Source organism: Ochotona curzoniae, unplaced genomic scaffold (genome assembly GCF_017591425.1).
Source record: "Ochotona curzoniae isolate NIBS_2020 unplaced genomic scaffold, NIBS_Ocur_1.0 contig_2457, whole genome shotgun sequence".
Lineage (NCBI taxonomy): Eukaryota > Metazoa > Chordata > Mammalia > Lagomorpha > Ochotonidae > Ochotona > Ochotona curzoniae.
The window spans coordinates 428,103-450,218 of record NW_024465464.1 but is presented as its reverse complement, the minus strand read 5'-3'; the positions used below and the strand labels follow the sequence as shown (position 1 = coordinate 450,218).

General features: G+C 54.2%; 1 protein-coding gene across 1 annotated transcript in view; it reads right to left on the bottom strand.

Moving 5' to 3' along the window:
- Positions 1–453: 453 nt before the first annotated feature.
- Positions 454–22,116, bottom strand: part of BID (BH3 interacting domain death agonist) — a 33,319-nt gene continuing 11,656 nt past the window's right edge. Inside the window, exons 2-6 of the mRNA XM_040974556.1 lie at positions 10,059–10,132; positions 6,295–6,511; positions 3,811–3,947; positions 1,799–2,011; positions 454–682 (exon numbers count right to left, since the gene is read on the bottom strand). Of these exons, the coding sequence (XP_040830490.1) occupies positions 671–682; positions 1,799–2,011; positions 3,811–3,947; positions 6,295–6,511; positions 10,059–10,070 (591 nt within the window). The 5' untranslated portion in view covers positions 10,071–10,132 and the 3' untranslated portion in view covers positions 454–670. The remainder of the gene's footprint in view (positions 683–1,798; positions 2,012–3,810; positions 3,948–6,294; positions 6,512–10,058; positions 10,133–22,116) is intronic.

The window sequence follows — 22,116 nt, the reverse complement described above, 5'->3', positions numbered from 1 at the left end:
CAGCCCATCATGGCTAGACAGCCAAATGCAAGAGTGGAGAGTTTGTCTTGGTATTCCTGGGTGGGTCTCCCGGTGGGCGGGGCGGGGTGGGGGCAGGGTAGCATTAGCAAAGGAGTTGAAAAATGGAGCCAAGCAGGGACTTGGGACATTACACTGCCCCAAAGGCCCGTGCCAGGCTCTCCCCATGGGGGTTTGTGGCTAGCACTGCTGGCAGCTCTCCAATACCCTCCCTCTAGCACCAGCTGCTGCCCCGCTCCTGTGGCCACCCCCCACTGTGGAACCCAGGGGCCCGGCAGCCTGGGAACATGGTAGGGGGCAGGCAAGGAGGAGTCCGGGGAGGGGTCCTCACGCGTGGACAGCTAACCTCCCAGTGGTGATGTGGCTTATGACTGAAAGAAGACCCAGTGTGTAAATGTAGGGGGATGGTACAAAATCCACTCCAGTATGTGAAAGTTGACATTCTCATTCAAGTATATTCATGTAGAAATTGTCTCCAACAGGGCACCAGCTTAAATCACCATCTTGAAAATACTATGAAATAAATAGCTACAACCCAGGTGCAGGGTTCTGGAGGTAACTGGCTGGTGGCAGGACCGTGCTCCTGCCCAGGGGAAGCCATCCTGCTGTCCGAATTGAGGCCGTCAACAGCCTCGCTGCTGTGGTCATCCGTTCACTCCAAGCCCTGGAGAAGGAGAGGAAGAGCCCGTCTTACACACCAGGGTTCCGTGCCCGAAGGTTCCCCCGAAACCCAACCCCGCCCATCCCCGCACCTCCAGTTTGTGAACAAGGGAGCCGCTCATGTCATCCAGGCACCAAGGCAACCTTGTGGGTCAGAGGAGGCACACGCGTCTCGGCCCTCAGTATCTGGTCACTTTCGGGGGCAATGGCCACACCTCCCTCCCTGACAACTGTCCGGGACGTTTGCAGACTGCCCTTCTGCATGCTGCCCCACTCACCCTCCTCTGACTGATGACCATGACACACAGCGAAGGCTCTCGAAGCTAATCAGCAAACACTAACAGAGCCAGATGCTACCTGTTCACCGACTTTCTTTCAAAGGTAGAGATGGAGTTTTGGGCCACTGGCTCAAAACAGGAACCTTCATCTGTGTCTCTCAGTTGAGTGGCAGGGCCTGACAAACTGTTACTGCTCCTTGCAGGGTGTATGTCAGTAAGACCCTGGGAGGGAGGTGGCTCTGGACCCCAGGCACCTTGTTACGGGATGCGGATGGCCAAGCGGCACACTGATGACCAGGTCACGTGTCCACCTTGGAGATGTCAGACCACGCCCCGTATCCCCATCCCCTGTTAAGCCCGTTTAAGAACCGTGCACAGTGGTGAATGTGCAGCTTGCGGGCCTGCAGCTCGTATCTGGGAACGTGGACTCCGAGCCTCGGTTCCATGTTCAATTCTGACACTTGCCCATGTACAGCTGGGAGGTCACAGGCAATGGCTGCAGTATTTGGGTCCTTGTTCCCCATGGGGGAGACCCAGAGGAAGTTCCAGGCTTCAGCTTTGCCCAGCCCCATCCCCTGACATTAGGGGAACCAGCAGATGGAGACTTCTCTGTTGTCTATCGGCCTTTCAAACAAATCAACACAAGTGACTTAAACACTGGAATCACACTTAGTCTTGTGGCAGGTGAAATGAAGGCACCCGTTGTTCCCTCAGCTCTGCTACTCCGTTATCCCACCACAAACAAACCCCGGGACCTGAGAAAAGAGCTGCCCACGAACACCTCCACCGCAGAGCCCTCCCGCCCAGCAGGAAGTGGTTGGGGCACATCAGCCAGTTCTTACATTGCCAGCTAGGTTCCTCACGTAGGCGAGCAGGTCTTGGTTAATCAAGGTCACCGCCGTATGAAAGATGGTACGCAGCAAAGACGGTGCGTGCTCGGCCACCTTCTTAGCCAGCAGCATGGTCAGCATCAGCATGGCCTTCTCTTTTTCCATGTCTGCTGGCCACGACTTCATCGCCTGCCCCACCGCCGAGGCCAGCTGCTTCCTTCTGTCCTGTGAAGGGTCACACAGCACGGGGCTTACCACGCCGTTTCCTCCGGGAACAGCTCCCAGCGCCCGGCATGAAGCATCAACGCCGAGGTTTGGCACCAGAGGGCGACGCAAAGGGAAGACTCGGTCTGCTCCCTGCTTGCACAGTGGCGGGGGAGCTTTCCTTGGCTCAGGGCCATTGCGATATTTGATAACATCATTCCAGCCACAATAATGCAATTAGCAACACTTAACTGTGCTGGAGACATTGCTTTTCCACCTGTGGCTGCTTTGATAGGACCCTCGGGTCAGAGGGTTCCCACCCCAGCACAAATCACTCCTGTCCCTGAGAAATTCAAATAAAAGTTGAGGGCCTGGGATAGTAGCCTAGTGGCTAAAGTCCTCGCCTTGCAGGTGTTAGGATCCCACATGGGCGTTGGTTCGTGTCCTGGCTGCTTCAGTTCCCATCCAGCTCTCTGCCTGTGGCCCGGGAAAGCAGTCGAGGACGGCCCAAAGCCTTGGAACCCTGCACCCACGTGGGAGCCCTGGAAGAGGTTCCTGGCTGGCTTTGGATCGGCTCAGCTCTGGCTGTTGCAGCTGCTTGGGGAGCGGGGGGCATAAACCAATAAATAGAATATCTTTCTCTCTGTCCTTTCTATAAATCTGCCTTTCTAATCCAAATAAATAAATCTAAAGAAAAAAAAAAGAGTGAAGCAATTCTCTCAGGGGGTCGCAGGCCTGACCCCCTGGGAGCTCTTAGTCCCACTCCTGCCCACGGGACGCGTAGCAGACCACAGACCAGTGGATTTGACCCTTCCAGCTCAAGGACTCAGAAGGAATCGAGCCCTGGGAGAAACTTCTGATATGGGAACTTGAACTGACATCCGCAGAGCTTGCAAGGGTGCCTCCTGAAATGCCAGAGCAACGCCAGGCACTTCCGCAGCCAGGGCCGAGAGGGTAGGGGACCCCCAGGAGGCTCAGTGGCCGACCCCGACTTCATGATTGTATATCTGGGTGCTGCCTGGATGTTCAGCTGGTGAACGAAACCTCCCTGACTTCTAGTTACAGGTATGTACCTGTGGTCCTGGGCTCTGGAGCTCTACCCACCTGCTAGGGTGCTGCAGGAAGCGTACACCCCGCCATAGACCCATCCCTGTCTCCCCACAGCACCAGCCCTACAGCAGTAGCTGTTCTCCAGTAGCTGCTCTGTTATGTCTCCGGATAAGCCACCTGAAGTTCTCTCTGGGTCGTGGCGAGCTTGTGGCACAGTTGTGTTAAGCTGGCATCCCATGCTGGAGCACCAGTTCAAGTGCTGGCGGCTCCACTTCCTATCCAGCTCCCTGCTAATGTCCTGGGAGAGCAACAGAGGATGGCGCAAAGTGCTTGGGCACTGGCCATCAGAGCGGAGTTCCTGGCTTCAGCCTGGCCCAAGCCCCAACTGTTGCAGCCATGTGGGGAGAGAGCCAGCAGATGCAAGACTTCTGTCACCCTTGCAAATAAATAAGTAACAACCTTCAAAACGCATAGTTCTGTCTTGGCGGTTGCATTACACTCCCTAAAGCTGAAGGATGGGTCACTTACTCCCGGCAGTCACCTGTGGGCTATTCGTCCTCTTGGAGGCTTTGGTCCCTAACTCTGGCTGATGTGGCCTCTGGTTTACATCACAGCAGTTGTGACCCAGAGTCCTGCTGTAACTCCACTCCCTCCACCAAAGCCCTCCACCTGGCGCTCACGGTGCCCAGGACAGACCGTCCGTCCAACTGATGTTCCAAGAAGCCCTCCCACTTCCCATAGGCACGGGTGGGTCCTGTTCCCTTGCTCACCTCCTCCGACCGCCCATTCCTGAACTCGGCGACCAGGTTGTTCACAAGGCCTGGCTGGATGTGCTGGTCCATCCTGTCTCCGATTTGGGCGAGCCGCCTGGCGAGATTCCTGATGATCTCTTCTTGGCTCTCAGAATCTGAGTGGCAGGGCGGGGAGAGTCAGAGACAGAGAAGGTTCAGATAGACCCCAGTGCCCACCTTCTCCCAGCCCAGCCAGTGTACTGGGAAGACCTTGGTATGGGCTGCAGGTACAGGCCTCTTTCCAGCCACCTGCCCACGGGCAGGCTCAGCAGTGCTGGGCATTCAAAACTGTGGGCCCCTGACGGTTAAATGTGGCTGCCAGTTTCAGGCATCGGCATATAATAGGTGTCTGGCAGAGGCTGTGCCAACCGTCCCGCCCCGGGACCAGGCACCCTAAGAATGCATACCTTCCCCCAGCCCCTTCTCCACCCCCATGCGACCCTAAGCTTCGGTCATGGGAACTCGCATTGACATCTGTCGAGCCTGCACGGGTGCCTCCTGAAACGCCAGGCTCCGTGTGGCTCCCTGGCCTCCCCGTGGACTTGACCGTGGTATGCAAAGTACCGACACGGCATCAATTCTCTACTCAAAACCCCGGGGTCGTTTAGTGGCCAAGCATACGTGTGTGTCTGGTCCCATTCCTAACCCAGCTGAAGACTCCAGCTCCCTGCTGACGCACCTGGGGAAGCGGGAGAGGATGGGCCAAGTGCCCGGGGTGCCGCACACACACAGGAGAACCGCGTGCAGTTCCTGGATCCTGGCTTCTGCCTGGTCCAGCCCTGGCTGTTGCTCTAGCCCCTTGGAGAGTGAGCCAGCGAATGGAAGGTTCTCACTGTCTCGCTCTCTCTGTGTCTCCCGTGCACTTATCTCTTCAAGTGCAGAAATGAATTTTCTTAAGAATGCAGAACCGCTCTGCCGGTGCTCGCCTCTGCCACCCTGACACAGCATCGCAGGCCTGAGTCTGCACCTCACTACTTCCTGCAACCTCTCCACCTGCTGTGCACCTGTGTTCCTCCCCTAGGGCCATCCTTGAGCTCCCAGCCATCAGGATCTGCATAGGACTAAGTGAATGAACTCAGGACGGCTGCAGCCTCTCCTGCGCTGCTGGCCGCCCGCCGTGGACCGTCAGGCGCTTGGCTGGTTCGTGTTCTACCAGGGCTGCACTGAGCTTGCTCCGAAGCCAAGCCAGGTCTACAGGCAAGGAAGGGCCTATGCAGAGAAGCGCAAGACTGGCTGGCGTCTGCAGCAGCTTGGAGCCTAGACCTTGCCCCTAGACCTTGCTTCGCTCTGTTCTGCTGGCTAGGGAGCTGTTGGTGCACTCCAGGGCCACTAGAGGGCAGTGCAACCTCCCACACAAAGGGACATGGCACAGCTGGATCCTCCGGTAGGGACTCTATATTTTACTTTATATCTTGAAAGACTGATTTTTAAAAATTATTATTGGAAAGTCAGATATACAGAGAGGAGAAGAGACAGAAAGGAAGCTCTTCCGTTTGTTGATTCACTCCCCAAGCGACTGTAATGGACGGAGCTGAGCTGCTCTGAAGCCAGGAGCCCACAGCCTCTTCCAGGTCTCCCATGTGGGTGCAGGGTCCAAGGCTTTGGACTGTCCTCGACTGATTTCCCAGGCCATAAGCAGAGAGCTGGATGGGAAGCAGGGCTGCTGGGATTAGAACTGGCGCCCATATGGAGTATGCAAGGCGAGAACTTTAGGTGTTAGGCTACCGCGCTAGGCCCCTGGCAAGGACTCTAACCAGTGTCTGAGTCACCTGCGAGGAAGGCTCAGGCTTGAGGCTTAGGCCTGTGTTCGCGAACCCCCTGTGGCAGCAGCCAAACCAGAACCTGTGTAGGAAGGACCCACGGGTTGGTGTTTGTGAGACTGAGAGAGAAGCAGCTGCCATCCGTCAGTTGGCTCGCCATGAGGATGGGCTAGGAGCTGGGATCCAGGTCTCCCGCGTGGTGGTGCCAGCCGGCTACCTGAGCCATCACTACTGCCTCCCGGGCTCTGCACCAGCAGGAAGCTGGAGTCAGGAGCCAGGCTGGGAAAACCAAACCAGGGACTCTGATGGGAAACACGGCGTGCTGACCATCGGGCTGAACACCTGTTCCCTGCCTCCCTGAGCGCTGGGAACTGCACAAATCCAAGTTTGAGAACGCCTTAGGTCAGAGAATCCAAACGGTTCCCAAACTTTGATTTACATGGGAGAGCTGATAATGCATACTATTCCGTGTTAGTTCAGACAGAAGGACCAGGCCCCGGCACCTAAAAGGGGTTTTGGCTTCTCAGAATGGGAGACCTTTCTGATGAGTTCACCCTAAAAGGCAGGTCCTGAGGCTAGCACGGCTGGACGCAATGGTGCGTACAGCAAACGTGTGTGATATAGGCACCTCAGGTCCCTCCCAGCCCGCAGATGCCCACATGCCACCGACGATGGCAGAGCCCAGCTTCAGCCGCGTGCCTACCTGCCCCTGCTCTCCCGCCGTGGAAGTGGCTGGCGCGGTTGCCATCTGTCTGCAGCTCATCATCGTAGCCATCGGCGGCTATTGCGACTGGCGTAAGCAGCTCCCTGCTCAGCACCTGCAGCTCATCATGCAAACTCTGGCTGGCACAGCTCTGCAGGAAGCCTAACAGCAGCAAATTGGTGATGTGTTCATCTCCGGGGCCTGGACCACTGCAAACCTAAGACAAGAGGGAGGCAAGGAGAGTGGGAAATAGGGCCAGGGCAGCTGGAGGCCTCGTCGACAGCTGAGCTGGCAGAAGCCCACGGGGAGCCCAGGGGCACCAGTGCTTCGCAAGAGAGCTGAGGGCCTGCTTTAGCCAATGCCACCCGCAGATGCCAAACGGTGACCTGCGGTTCTGCCGCATGGCTCTTCTGCCACTGCTTCCTGAGAGCGGCCAGGTGGGGTGCAGGTGCTGCCTCGGAGCCCCCAGAAACCCCATGCAGCGAACCCTGCACCCTAGACCGCAGGGGAAGAAACTTCTGCTATTAAAAGCTGATCCGTGGCCCAGATACCAGTACAAACAACTTTTGCCCAAGGTCCCCCTTTGGAGCCGGGAGGGGAAGGAGGTGTTTCATGGGCAGAGAAGGTGACCAGGGTCACCCAAGCTGTCACGTGCTTGCCAACAGTGTCCACCTGTGTGCACAGGCACGTGTGGAGTGCCCGCAGAGCAGGCAGTGTGCTTGGGCAGTGAGTGGGAAGTTTTGGCTTCTACGCACAAACAGAACGTAGGACATGCCATGTGTGAGGCCTCTGCTGTCCTCTGTCAACCTGTCAACAATGTGAGCGTCGCATCGCAGGAGAAGGACAACTCCACGGTTAATGCATCGAGATGGCAGGAAAAACCCCGGTGGCCATGTCACAGAGCTGACATGTTTAACAATAAGTCCCGTGTCTCAACAGGTGGGCCGTCAGAAGCACCGAGTAACAAGACATAAACCGATCCTTACTTACTGCCTTGGTCTTCCCAAATATCAAAAAAAAAAAAAAAAAAAAAAAAAAGACAAGGAGGCACCTCCGGGATGTTGCGCGGAATGCGATGAGCCAGGCACCAATGGATAAGCCTCAGGCACCCAAAGTGGCCAAGTTCACAGAGTGAGGAAGCGGAAAGGGGGCTGCTGGGTCCAGGGTGCAGAGGGTGGAAGTGGCATGGAGGATGTAGGGTCTTGGGGAGAGGTATTGTTCTCCGGAGGGGTGAGGGGTAACCAGGGCAGGTACAGAACAACGAGCCACTGAATGCCACCCATCTGTTTGCTCAGACATTGGTAAAATGGGACACGGTGCCGCCAGCATGTGGCCTAGGGGATAGGATGGCCATGACCCGAATCACAGAACCTCAGCTGGACGGCAAACTCCAGCTCCTGACCCAAGCTCCCTGCAAATGCTCACGCTGGGCGGCGACAGGTCAAAAGACCGCGTCCCTGCTACCCACCGTGCTCCCGGCTCCCCGCCGCATTCCTGCTGCTGCCCACTGCCCTGGCCGTGGCAGGTGCTTGGGAAGTGGACCAATGAGGATGCTGCCTGTCTCTCCTGTCTGTCTGCTCTCAGCCTCTCAAATGTTAAGAAAAGGTGAACTTTATCTGATGTAGATTTTACCACAGTTTGATTAGAGTTTAAAAATGGTGCAAAAAAAAAAAAAAACCAACACATACACAAAGATGAAAACTCCGATGATCAATCAATACATAAAAATAGAAATGAAAGCTGCAGTGCAAATGTTAAGAGAACTCCGCAGCCTGGCATCGTGGTGCAGTGTGTTGTGCCACACCTGCAATGCCAGCATCCCATAGGAAAGCCAGGTCAGGTCCAGGCTGTACTACTTTCAATCCATTGCCTGCTAACGGCTTACGAGAGCAGCCCAAGACAGTCCACAGGGACTGAGACCCAGGTGGAGTTTCAGCTCCTGGCTTCAACCAGTCTCTTGCCTGTTGCAGCCATCTGAGCCAGTGGGGATCCTGGCAACCGTTCCTGTTGCCAGGGCCTAGACGAAGGAGTTGCTTTGGCCGAACACTGACCGGGCTGGTGGGAAAAGCAGGCATGGGAATCAGTATTGCCTATCCAGTCTGCCTGAGCGAGTGGAGGCTGTTGTATATCAGCAGTCCAAGTCGTGCCTGGCAGCGATCAGGGCCAGTGTGTTCGCTCTGGAATGCAAAGGTGGGCTCCGATCCGCTGCATCTAAGTGTGGACTGGGGAGGACGTGGAAGTTCCGGAAGACACCTCCCAACTCAAGCCTAAGAAGGGTGTCAGTCACCGGCGAATGAGCTCCAAGCCTTGCCGTCAGCCAGTGGCTTCTCCCAGGAGCTCCCAGCAGAGGCCAGCACCGAGCACTCCACCACCCTTAGGAGACGGACAGTAAGGGACGCTGCTCAGCAGGTTCAAGCCACCACTTGTGACGCTACCCACATCAGGGCACTGGCTGCAGACCCAGCTGTTCTGTTTCCCATCCAACTCCTCGCAGAGGAAGATGGTCCAAGTGTTTGGGCCCCTTCCACCCATGAGGGAAATCAGCGTAGAGTTCCAGGCTCCTGGCTTTGGCCTAGGCCAGTGCTGGCCATCGTGGTCATTTGGAGAGTAACAGATCAGATGAAGCCCCCTCTCTCTCTCTGTCCCTGCACCTTATAAACACATTTTTAAAAATTTTATTAAAAATTTCTTTTTAAGATTTATTTTTATTATTTTTTATAATTGGAAAGGCAAATATACAGAGAGGAGAGACAGAGAGGAAGATCTTCCATCCGATGATTCACTCCCCAAGTGAGCACAAAGGCCGATGTTATGCTGATCCGAAGCCAGGAACCTCTTCCTGGTCTCCCACGCGGGTGCAGGGTCCCAAAGCCTTGGGCCATCCTCGACTGCTTTCCCGGGCCACAGGCAGGGAGCTGGAAGGGAAGCGGGGCTGCCGGGATAGAACCGGCGCCCATATGGGATCCCGGGCGTGCAAGGTGAGGACCTTAACCACTTGCGCCACCGCGCCGGGCCCTAAATAAATAAATCTTAAAAGAAGAAGAGGCATCATAACTGATAAAATCCACTCCCAGGGCTGGGTTTGCTTACAAAGGGAATGGTTTAGGAGAATGCACCCGCAGAGGTTATTGGGGTGACTTCAACCTGCAGGTGTTCAGGAATACGGAAGGGGGAGCCGTGTGGCAGGGCAAGGGCCGCTGGGCAGCTTTCAAATGGCACCAAGCAAAACCGTCCTTTCTTTTTCTGCAGTGTATATTTATATATATACACAAAGAGGCAAGTGGCAGAAAAAGCTCCAACCCTCAGGTTCAACGCCCAGCTGCCTGTATGGACCCAGGCAGAGAACTGAAGCCAGGAGCTGGGAGCCAGGCCCCTAACGTGCCTCCTATGGGGAGGCGGGAAGCCCACCACCCGAGGCCCCATGGCTGAGTGTACCTGGAGCCGGAGTCAGGAGTCACACACAGGCCTCCGACATGGGTCAGGGGCATTTGAGCGGCTGGTGGAGCCCTGGGCACCGTGTTCTGACCGCTGATGGGTTTGACCTGGATAAGAGGTCATTTCCAAGTTCTCCTCTGCTGTGCGCATGTGTGGCCCACAGGGTCCAGAATGATAAATTTGTGGTTGAATGTGAAGCTCCTCTTTGCAAAGCTATCAAACAAGGGCCTGGGCTGGGGCCAGGGAGATAAGACACAAGGACCAGGCTGGCCCTCAGCTACCTTCATGCCCTCTTTCCATAGCATGTACAAGAATCTTACGAGTCTGACCTTGGGATCCATGGCGCTGGCCGCGCTGGGCAGCTCCCCTCTCACCTCTTGCTCCCGGGTGTGCGATCGGCAGCCTGGAAGAGAATACAGACTCAGGGTCAGCAGGTGTCCGCGGGGACACCCCGTTCACGAGTCTCCAGCAAGAGCAGGTGACGAGGTGCCAGGCTGGCACTCGGTCTCGCTGTGCCCGCTCTGGATGTGTCTCCTTCTCCCCGGCACACGGGGAGTCCCCTCCTTCCAGGAACTTGCCAGGGGCCTCAGCCCTCCCCGTGGTCCAGCATCCAGCATCCAAGGTCAAGTGTCCGGCTGCACATCCACGAAGACCTCGTGGCTCAGGAAACCAGCGCAGCCTGGCCTAAAACTATGTCAAAACAAATATCCAGCTGCTGATCAGTGCCGCCTAGAAGTTTCCAGGGAATCTGTCTGACCAGGACACACCCACTGTGACAATGACTGCTCCCAAGAAGAAAATTCCCAACTCATTTCCTTGGTGGGCAACGGTCTGGGAGCAGGCTCACGGAGCCCTGGGCAGTGCACACGCTGACGTCATGGCGAGGGAAACAGCATACAGCAACCTTCCTTTCTTCTCTTTAAAAAAGATGTACAGCCTATTTATTTATTTGAGAGCTGGTTCACTCCCCCAAATGGCCACGATGGACAGGACTAAGCCAGGCCAAAGCCAGGAGCCTAGGGCTTGCTCTGGGTTTCCCCCATGGGTGCAGGGACCCAAGCACTTGGCCGTCTTCCACTCTCAAGGACATTAGCGGGGAACCAGGCCCAAGAACGTGGGTCTCAAACCAGTGCTCAGATGGGAAGCTGGGGTGGCTTCACATTCATATCCATGAATTTCATTCTCCACAAATTTTCTGCAATCCCCCCTTTAGAAAAAAATTACTTATTTATGTATTTTAATTTTGAATTTATTTTTATTGGAAAGTCAGATATACAGAGAGGAGGAGAGATGGAGAGGAAGATCTTTCGACCGTTCATTTTCTCTCCAAGTGAGCCACAACGGCCGGTGCTGCGCCGATCAGAAGCCAGGAGCCAGGAGCTCTTCCTGGTCTCCCACACGTGAGTGCAGGGTCCCAAGGCTTTGGGCCGTCCTTGACTGCTTTCCCAGGCCACAAGCAAGGGAGCTGGATGGGAAGCAGGCCTGCTGGGATTAGAACTGGTGCCCATATGGGATTCTGGCGCTTTCAAGGTGAAAAGTTTAGCCAGTAGGCCACCACGCTGGGCCCCGAAGTCCCCACTTACAGAAAAGGCCTCATGTAAAATGTATATTAAGAGACTATATTTGATAATTATATAAAAAGTTAAGTCTTCCCTGTGACTCGCTTGAATGAAATAACCCATCAAAAACAAGAAGCCAGGCAAAAATCAAATGGGGCATTGATTTAAAAAAAAAAATAAATGCCCATCAGGATGGAACAGGAATAACCAAGAAAAAGAATGAAAGGGGTGTGTGCTCCAGCTTAGAAAGTTGCCCAAAAGATACTGTACAAAGATTTCCATCGTATAATCTGAACAGAATAATCCTGTCTTAGGACATATTTGCCAGGGCCAGCCTTGTGGCCCAGGGTGCTGAGGCAGGGGGCATCTTGCAATGGAGTGCCAATCCCAGTCCTGGCTGCCTTGTTTCCAACTGCGCTCCCTGCTCCTGTGCCTGGGAGAGTGGTACAGGATGGTTCACGTACTAGGGTAACGAAGCCCCTGGCCGTGGGCCAAGCCCCAGCCGTTGCAACATCTGAAAAATCAACCAGCAGATGCCAGGCATGCATTTGCTGTCTTTCTCTAACTGTCTTTCAAGTGAATACACGCATCTAAATAAATAAAACTATTTGCCCATGTATGAATTTACTTAAAATAATATTAGGTTGAACTAAATGAAATCAACGGTTACTTTCTAAGATATAACCAAACGGGGCAATTTCATATTTTTCCTAAATACATAGGAAACTAAAAAAAACCAAAAAACAGAGGACAAAGAATGAACAAGCTGCTTGCCCCTAGGGAGAAGAGAAGGACCTGGCCATTTTGGAAGTGGACACAGGGAGTGAGGCTAGCCCAAGAGAAGTGGCCTCTGTCCGCCACTCAGCCAACAGGGACTGTACGGCTGGCACCAGCATACTGTCCAGCCTGGTCCAGTGCCCTGTCTTAGCACCACACACCTGCCTCCTTCTCAGAAAGGCTGCACCTAGAACTCCCTCTGAAAACTGCATTAAAGTCCACCCATGCCCCTGATCTGTCGTGGCTGGGTATGGCTCTGCATCGGGTCAGGAAAGGACCAAGCATGTGCGGGCAGACACACACCAGGATGCTGGCCAGAGGCCGTCCTCTGGGGCCTCCCCAGGGCAGGAGGCACTAGCCTCATCAAGTGTCAGGACGAAGCTCAAGGGCAGCGTGCAGTGCAGAAGGCTCGGCTGCGGCGCTCAAAGCCAGCGGCCAGGTGGGGGCCAGCGGCCGGGTGGGGGCGACGGGGCAGGTACCAGCTGCCCGTCTTCCAAGCCAGTTCTCCGCAGTGCACCCGGAAGGCGGCACACGGTGGCTCAAGGGCCACCTCCTCACATGGGCGTGTTCTGCAGGGCTCGTGGCCTGTGGCTTTGCCTTGGCCATTCGGAGATTAAATCAGCAGGTGGACAATCTCTCTTTCTGTTTCTTTCCCCTCTTGCATTCTTTCAAATAAATATTTAGGAAAAAATGGAAAGAAATGAAAGCAGCAGCTGAAATCAGACCAACCCCACCACAGTGCCTGCACAGTCAGGAGCTTGCACCCCTCCACCACCCCGGTAAATAATACCGGGCGGGGGGGCAGCAGCCTAGTGGCTAAGACCGCCCCTCTGCTCCCTGTTCTGTAACTCCGTTCAGGAATTGAATTTTCCTGATTTCAGTTTCATATGAATATTCATCCTGGGAGGCAGCAGGTGGCACAAGCGATGGCTTAGGTACGTGGGTCCCTGCTACCCGCAAGGGAGACCTAAACTGAACTCCGGACCCAGTGTTGAGTGCCGCGGGCACGTGAGCAATCAACGAGAGCTCTCTGCTCACCTCTGCTTCTCAGACAGGTTACTGACGTCTGACGTTAACGGCAAAAATGCTTACTAGGGAAATACTCATCAACCAGCACACAAGACAGACTTCACACAATGTTTTTTTTTTTTTTAAGATTTATTCATTTTTATTGGAAAGGCAGATATACAGAGAGGAGGAGAGACAGAAAGGAAGGTCTTCTGTCTGCTGATTCACTCCCCAAATGGCCACAATGGCTGGAGCTGTGCTGATCCAAAGCCAGGGACCAGGAGCTTCTTCCCGGGTCTCCCACACGTGGGTGCAGGGTCCCAAGGCTTTGGGCTGTCCTCGACTGCTTTCCCAGGCCACAGGCAGGGAGCTGGATGGGAAGTGGGGCCGTTGGGATTAGAACCGGTGCCCACATAGGATCCCAGTGTGTGCAAGGTAAGGACTTTAGTCACTAGGCTACCGCACTGGGTCCTGATGCAAAGTTTTAATGGACTTCCTTTCAGACTTGTGAGTGTAAACACACACGTGCACACACACATGCACGCACGTACGCACACACGTGCACACACACACATGCACACACGCACACACACGTGCACACACGCACATCCCACAGAAACATTTACCTCCTGCCACCTTCATCTACAGCGTGACCATTGCCTTACTTTAGTCATTTCCCCAAGTACCCTCCTGGCCCGATCTTACTGCAGGGGTGAGCATGACTCAAGAAATACCTGCCGACACCTGCAGGCAGTTTTCCCTGCCATGGAGTCGGCGGGGGGTGCTCCAGACAACTCATGGTGGGCATCGGGGGAGCGCAGTACCCTCTCCACACAGGAGGACGGCCCGCAGAACCCAGCTGGCACAAAACGTCAAGTGCCTGACGCTGAAACCCTGTTGCAAGGGTACCGATGCGCTAACCTGCAATGAACTTCCTAGGTTGGACATGCAAAAACAGCCTACGCATCTTCCCCACTAAAAATAGGGCTGTGGGAAACACCCTGACATGGCATTTTCCTATTAAATCCGGAATGAAATGAGACAGAGCAGATGGCAGACAGAGTGGAAGTGCAGCGTGGCATCCGGGAATGAAGGCAACAGCAGTAATGCTGGTGGGGCTGCCTGCCGCTCAGCCTGCCGCCTGACCCCAGTGGGCGTGCCTGGCTTCGAGGCCCGCCTCGGGCTCCCAGCTCCAGCTTCCTGGGGGCAGTGGTTTGGCAGTGGTTTGGAGTAGTTCAGTTAATGGCACCCATGTGGGGGCCCTGGGTTGAGCCTGGGCTGTGGCCAGCCAGATCCCAGCCACTGTAGATGTTTAGGGAGTGGACCACAAGATGGGAGATTTTTTCCCCCCTTCCCACTCAAATACATACATACCTATATATATAAATATATATATATATTTTTTTTTTTTTACAAATTAACAATAAAGAAATGACTGTAGCTCAACTGGGCTGTGGGTTGGAGTCCGTCTGGGTGGAAGCCATAAAAGGGGAGCCTGCTTTCCAGGACATGGAGGGCACCTGCTTCTGTAGGGGTCATCTCTGGCTTCCTTTCCGAAGCAGAAACGGAGTCAATGTTAGCTACAAAGCAGACCAGCAGCGCAGGGATGGAAACACTCCAGGAGAGCACACAGGCTCCGGAGTTGGCCCCAGGAAGCAGGGGTACACCTCCCTTCCCGGGCCAGCCTGTGAATGGCCAGGTAGATAGCCACCCACCACATTAACTCAGCACCATCTAGTCAGGACTCTGGGGTGCAGAGGTGGCCACCATTGTCGCCATGATGCCGTACCTTCCTGTGATCCATACCCTCTGAATCCTCTCTGGGTGACTTACGACACACACACACACACACACAACGCCACCGCTCTGTCCTGTCTAATGATGAAGTCTACCGAGGCCCAGCATCTTTTAGGACTAGTTCTGCTGTGTGGTTGTTGGGATCTTCCAATGCAGGGCCCAAGCCTGGGGAGAAAGTCCTCGTGGCCCTCAGTCAGTCACAGCTGAGCACAGCCTGTAGGCCGAGGTGGAAGCCACTGCTTTGGTTCCCACAAGAGGGCCAGGAACGCAACAGCTGCCCCACGACCCAAGGTGGAGGGATGCTGAAGCAAAGCCCCCGACTCACGCCTCTGGTGTCAACGCGGCTGTGTCCCAGGCTCTCTCGCTCAGCCTGTAGTTCCCCTGCCTGACCTCTGATGAGGGCGAGGCAGCTCCCTGCCAAAGGAGAGTGGTGCAAGGCTGGGAGTAAACCTCACAGAACCACAGAAACTCAGAACTCAGCCGCCACCGCCACGTTCACACCCCAAGCGCCAGGCCCTGGGTTGTCTGATCAGACCCCAGACCCCAAGCTTGCTCGGGCATCACAAAGAACACTCAGGCCCCTGTCACTGACCAATCAGGAGAGGCCTCGAGCTCTGTGGATCAGTACGAGGGATCCCACTCGGCAGCCGGACCCCCACTGCCACCTAGAGTATTCATGATCCTCCACCTGCTTTGGGGTCAGGGATGAAGGCACAGCTGCCCGACCCCTGCTCCACATGCTGCAGGACACGCCCCCACTCTCCTACCACCGCGTTGCTGCGTAGGGCTGGAAGGGAGGACCAGTCCTTGGGGTCTACAAGGGAAGTGGATGATGGCTTCTACTGTGTGTCTACTCCGCCTCCCGCCTCCCCTTTCTCGTCCACACCCTGCAAGCCGACTGTCTCCAAATGAACTCAAAATCCCCACGTTCACCAAGGACCAGCACCACCCCACATAGTCAGCGCTGAGGCTTGGGCCACACACGCAGGAGCAATTTTCCCCAAGAGTTGCTGGAAGGAAAAAAAAAAACTTTTTTTTTTAAAGATTTATTTATTTATTAGAAAGTCAGATATACAGAGAGGAGGAGAGACAGAGAGGAAGATCTTCTGTCCGATGATTCACTCCCCAAGTGAGCACAACGGCCGATGCTATGCCGATCCGAAGCCAGGAGTCGGGAACCCTCCGCCAGGTCTCCCATGCAGGTGCAGGGTCTCAAGGCTTTAGGCCGTCCTTGACTGCTTTCCCAGGCCGCAGGCAGGGAGCTAGATGGGAAGCGGAGCTGCCGGGATCAGAACCGGCGCCCATATGGGATCCTGGGGCGTTCAAGGCGAGGACCTTAGCCACTAGGCCATGCCACCAGGCCCGAAAAAAAAAAAAACATTCTTAGTGACTCAGCTGGGCAGGGCTCCCTGTGGCCATCCTGGGGTCATCCCTAGCTTCCTGGTCCCTGCAGTTGGCCGCAGCTGCCTGTACCTGCCCCACCTCCCTCAAGAGGTTGTAAATATCCAGGTCACTCAAACACTGCCTAGACCTGACCCATTACCTAGACCTGAGCCTGGGAACAAATTCTGTGCCACCCCGGCCCATCAGGACCCTGAGTGTGAGGTTTGCCCACCAGCGAACGTGTGGGGCTTGTTCAAGGTATAGCACAGCACAGAGCTGACAGAACGGTGGCAAAAATGCCCACATGTTCCTACCCTATTAAATGTTTTAACAAAAATGACCACTGCGGGGAAGAGGCACACGCTACCCAATAACCTGGTCAGCGAGGGCCAGGTGCCAGGAAAGGGACAGGCCCAGGGGATAAAGCAGAACAAGGAACTTGACCTTGATTAGGAACCCAGAAGACAGAAAGTACCATGTGGCTCAGGGCTGCAGAATGTCCCAAACTGAACCAGAGAAAGAAGTGGGCAGAGAAAGGACTTTCCAGTGTCCCGTGCTGGGGGCCCGGCTAATCCCATCAGATGAACGGGTCGGCATAAACTCAACTTCTTTTTGGAGCTTTTGGTTTATTCTGACAAATATTCATTATTGAATGGGAGAAACAGTAAGAGGTTAAAACCATCGAGACATCCAAGAATTGTAAGTACAGGCAACGGAGAAATAGGAAATGAGTCCTCCAGGCAATGGCTGACTGCATTACTGCGGGAGAATTTCATTTTGTTCTGTGAACGCCTATGGTCAACAACTTAACAGAGTTAGGGCCCAGCGGCATGGCCTAGCGGCTAAAGTCCTTGCCTTGAATGCCCCGGGATCCCATACGGGCTCCAGTTCTAGTCCCGGCAGCTCCACTTCTGATGCAGCTTCCTGCTTGTGGCCTGGGAAAGCAGTCCAGGATGGCCCAAAGCCTTGGGACCTGCACCCGTGTGGGAGACCTGGAAGAAGTTTCTGGCTCCTGGCTTCGGACCGGCATAGCATCGGCCGTTGTGCTCACTTGGGGAGTGAATCATCGGACGGAAGATCTTCCTCTCTGTCTCTCCTCCTCTCTGTATATCTGACTTTCTAATAATTAAAAAAAAATCTTTAAAAGAAAAACTTACAGAGTTAGGAAGCAGCTAAAAGACAATGAAAGGCAAAACAAAACAAAACAACAACAACCCAAAAAAACCAAACCAACGAAACGAAACAAAAAAAAACCCTAAAGGGACATGTCAATTTTATCAGCACCTTTTTTGGTCCATTTTCCTGCCTGTTTTTCTTGGCAATCTCCCTGACTGTGGGAATGCTTTAAAGGCGATTCTTTACTATAAAAACAGCGCTGGGCCCAGGGCTGACAAACAAGCTCACATTTGCCATGCAAATTCAGAGCCACCCAGTACTGCACAGCTACTGAGGCCACCAGTCAACATTCCATCCAGAGTTACATCCATCTCCGAGTGCGCTTTTGAAAAGCCTCCCCGACTTGTTATCTGGAGAGTGAGGAAACGCAGGACCGTCCCTGAGGTATGCGCAAGGCTCCCGAGAGAAACCCAAGCGAGAAGCAGAAACACTGTGCAGTCAGAGCTCGCACTGGCCTGGGATCCACCCGGAGATTTTAAAGCAAGCAGGGACCCAGCGGATACGGGCAGGGCTGCAGGCGAGCCGGCCAGGGAGGCTGCTGGTCTGGGGCAGCTGCAGGCTGCTCAAGCAGAAGCGGGCAGCTTCGCCGATTACAGGTGCGTCACAAGACGAAGGCGGGCGAGACCCAGGGGACGTGTGTGTGACTAAGCAGCCTGGGGGCCATTTGCAGCTGACAATCGCAGAACTCACTTGGGGTCCGGAAGTTACTCCAGACAGCAATGCGGCTTCCTAGACAAGTACCGGACTGAGGCTGCCTGCCCGGCTGCTTGCAGCAGGTGCACCTGGAGTTCTGTGTTTATGCAGGACCCCTCCCTGCTCATCCGTCCCTTCAGGCTCTTACATCCCCCTGATATCTTACACGTCTGAGCCTGTCAGGAAGTGACCTTCCCGACCACGCTGTGAGCCTCTTTCGCTGGGAGAATTCTGTGGATTCTATCACACGGGGTCAACTTCAGTTTCTCTAATCACAGCCAATGAGCGTCCAGGTAAGGCACGACTCTGTCGGCCAATCTCCAGTCACATCCTAGTTTTTAATTAAGGACACAAATGACAGTTCCTTTATATATATAAAAAATAGGAATAGAAGGCCCATTTCATCTTGGATTCTGAAACTGGGTGTTCAGGCAAATGAACTGAGGAGGGGTTCTTGGAGAGTGTTTTGTACATTCATTGTTTTTATGGCATTGCTCACATTAGCTGAAAGGAAGGAACGGCCCAGTACCCACCAGCAAATGAAAAACAAGATGTAGTAACCTTAAAAAAGATTGGGCCCAGTGCGGTCGCCTAGCAGCTAAAGTCCTCACCTTGCACAAACCGGGATCTCATATGGGTGCCGGTTCTGGTCCTGGCAGTTCCACTTCCCATCCAGCTCCCTGCCTGTGACCTGGGAAAGCAGTCAAGGACGGCCCAAAGCCTTGAGACCCTGCACCCGCGTGGGAGACCTGAGGGGGAGGGTGGGTTCCTGGCTCCTGGCTTCTGATTGGCGTAGCGCTGGCCGTTGAGGTCACTTTGGGGAGTGAATCATGGCACAGAACATCTACCTCTCTGTCTCTCCTCCTCTCTGTATATCTGACTTTGCAATAAAAATTTTAAAAATCTAAACACAAACAATAGGATCACAACTCCGACGCGTGCCACAGCCTGGAAGAGAACGGCTAAAAGCCAAACAAGCCAGTCACGAAAAAAGGGACAATCTGGGATGGCATTCTAATAGAATCACTCAGAATAATCAAATTCACATACAAAAGTGGCCATGCATGCCGGGGGCTGGGAACAGGTCAGAAACGGAGCCATCATGTTTAATTCAGAGTTTCAGTTTAGAAAGATGAAAGACTGCTGGCAACGGGAATGTAACTGACGCCACCGAACTCTAGCTAAAGTGGGCCGGGAGCAGGTGCTTGGCCTTCCGGGGGCCCACCTGGCCCAGGAGTGCCTGGCTCTCATTGCTGCCCCAGTTCCTGTTTCCAGCTTCCCGCGAGAGCCCAGGGCGCGGCACCCGTTTCCCATGGCCTCACGGGAGTGAGAGCGCCGCTTTGGTCCAGCCCAGCCATTCATGGCATCTGAACAGCGAACAAGCAGATAGGGGCTCTCTCGTTCTGTCTCTGAGATGACCTGGGATGGGGGAGGTGGGGAGAAGACCAGGTTATTTCAACCAGGCGAATCTTCTACGCACACAATTCAGAAAAATTCAGATTCTTTAGGCTGAACTTTTACAAATTTAGGTGTGTGTGCGCGCGCGCGCACGGTGGGGAGAAGGGGCTTCTGATAAACAGACACCATTTACAAATGTTTCATGGGAACAGCTGCTCAGTGCAGCAGTTACAGTGCCCCACACTGGGAAGCTGGGTTCAACTCTTGGCTCCTCTCTGGACTCCAGCGTTCTGATCATGCAGCTTCGGGGCGTGGGGGTGCGCGTGGCAGGTGGCCAGCAGTGACAGTTCCAGTGCTTGGGATCCAGCGCCCCCTCCTGGGAAGCCTGCACTGAGCGCTCATCTCCTGGCTCCAGCCTGGCCCAGCCCCGGCCACTGCAGGCATCCGGGGAGTAAAACCAGCAGATGGGAATTCTGGGAAATTTGTTTTTTTCCTTTCTGCAACAAAACTTTCTTCTAAATATTGATTTATTGTACTGGAGTTACAGAGAAGTGGGGGAGAGAAAGAGAGAGACAGAATGTCCATCCATGGGTTCACTCCCCAAATGGTTGCGATGGCCAGAGATGGGCTGGGCTGGGGCTGGGAGGCAGGAGCTTCCTCCCAGCCTTCCTCATGCAGGATCCCAAGGCTCTGGCCATCCTCCACTGCTTTCCCGACAAGGAGCGGGGAGCTGGATTAGAAGTAGAGCAGCTGGGATACAACCTGTCGTCCATATACGATGCCAGCACCATAGGCAGAGAACTAGCTTGCTATGCTACTGATGCTGGCCTCTGAAATATTTTTGGGAAAGATTTATTTTATTCATTTCTATTAGAAAGTCAGATACACAGAGAAAAGGAGATACAGAAAGACCTTCTGTCCACTGTTTTACTCCCCAAGTGGCCACAACGGCTGAAGCTGAGCTGATCCGAAGCCAGGAGCCAGGACCTTCCTCCAGGTCTCTCACGTGGGTGCAGAATCTCAAGGCTTCGGGCCGTCCTCGACTGCTTTCCCAGGCCACAAGCAGGGAGCTGGATGGGAAGCAGGGCCGCTGGGATTAAAACCAGCACCCATATGGGACCCTGGTGCGTGCAAAGTGAGGACTTTAGCCGCTAGGCTACTGCACCAAACTCTAAAATAAACCTTTTTTTTTTTTAAATTAAAGATATATGTATTTGTTTGGAAGGAAGAGTTACAGAGATAGGGAAACAGGGAGAGAGAGAGATTTTTTTTTCCATCTGAAGGTTCACTCCCCAAATGGCTACAGTGGCTGGGACTGGGCCGGGTTGAGGTCAGGAGCTTGGAAGTCCATTCAAATCTTTCACCTGGGAGCAGGGCCCAGGCACATGGGCCACCCTTCGCTGCCTTCCTAGGCCAGACACAGGGATCTGGATGGGAAATGGAACAGCTGACATAACTGATGCCCATACGGATGCCAACAGCACAGGCAACGAATTAGCTGCCACGCTACCAGCACTGGCCCCTGAAATCACATTTTTAAAAGATTTGTTTTATTTATCTAAAGCACTTGAGCCATCCTCTGCTGCTTTCCCATGCACATCAGCAAGAAGCTGGATGGGAAGTGGAGCAGCTGAGACTCCATATAGGATGCCTGGGGTTGCAGGCAGAGATTTAATGTGCTATGCCACAACACTGGCCCTAAGGCTTTGTTCCGACCTTGACTGCATTCCCAGGCCACAAGCACGGAGCTGGATGGGAAGTGGAGGAACTGGGACACGAACCGGCGCCCATATGGGATCCCAGAGCATGCAAGGTGAGGATTTAGCCACTAGGCTACTGCACTGGGGCCCAAGTGTTTTCCTCTGAATCATTGCCAATTCAAAACAGCCAGTGGGATCCCTGCCCACGAGGCTCCGATCCTGTCCTTTGTTGAACACACACGCGCGCACACACACACACAATCCCTCCAATCATCTATAAGGGGCAGAGAGGGACTACCTCCGATCAACTTCTTTTTCTGACCACTAACACGGGGAGCGTGCACTGTCGAGCCCTCCTTTGGGGTCACTACATTGAACTTCCTAGCAAGTACTCTCGGCATTCCTCCTGGGGATAAACGTGTATTTTATGCGGCAAAGACTTTTCCCACTGCTCCCACAATCTCCGAATGTGCACTTTAGCAGCGCCTGGCCGAAAGATGCACAACCAAGGGACGCCTGCGGGAGTGGCTGTGCAGAGTGCCACGCCCCCACGACACGCAGCTCTGACCGGAAGTCATCAGGCTGACCCTGTGCTCTCCCCAGAAGGCGGGTGGCTCAGCCCCTGCCACTCTCCGGGGGTCCTGAGCAAGGCCCACGCCAGCTATAAAACGCCCTAACATTTTTTTTTTTCCTTTGCTAGAGGTAGGGTTCAGTCACTGGAAGGCAATGTCAAAAGGTGAATCCTGTGAGCCCAGACTCGGTTATCTATTAACGAAACCAGCAACCCTTACTCCTCCATAAACGAACCTTTGCTCTTTGACCCCCACTACTAAAAACCTGAAGACCATAATAAAACATAAAGGGCCCAGAATTGCTGTGCCGTCCAGGTGAACTGC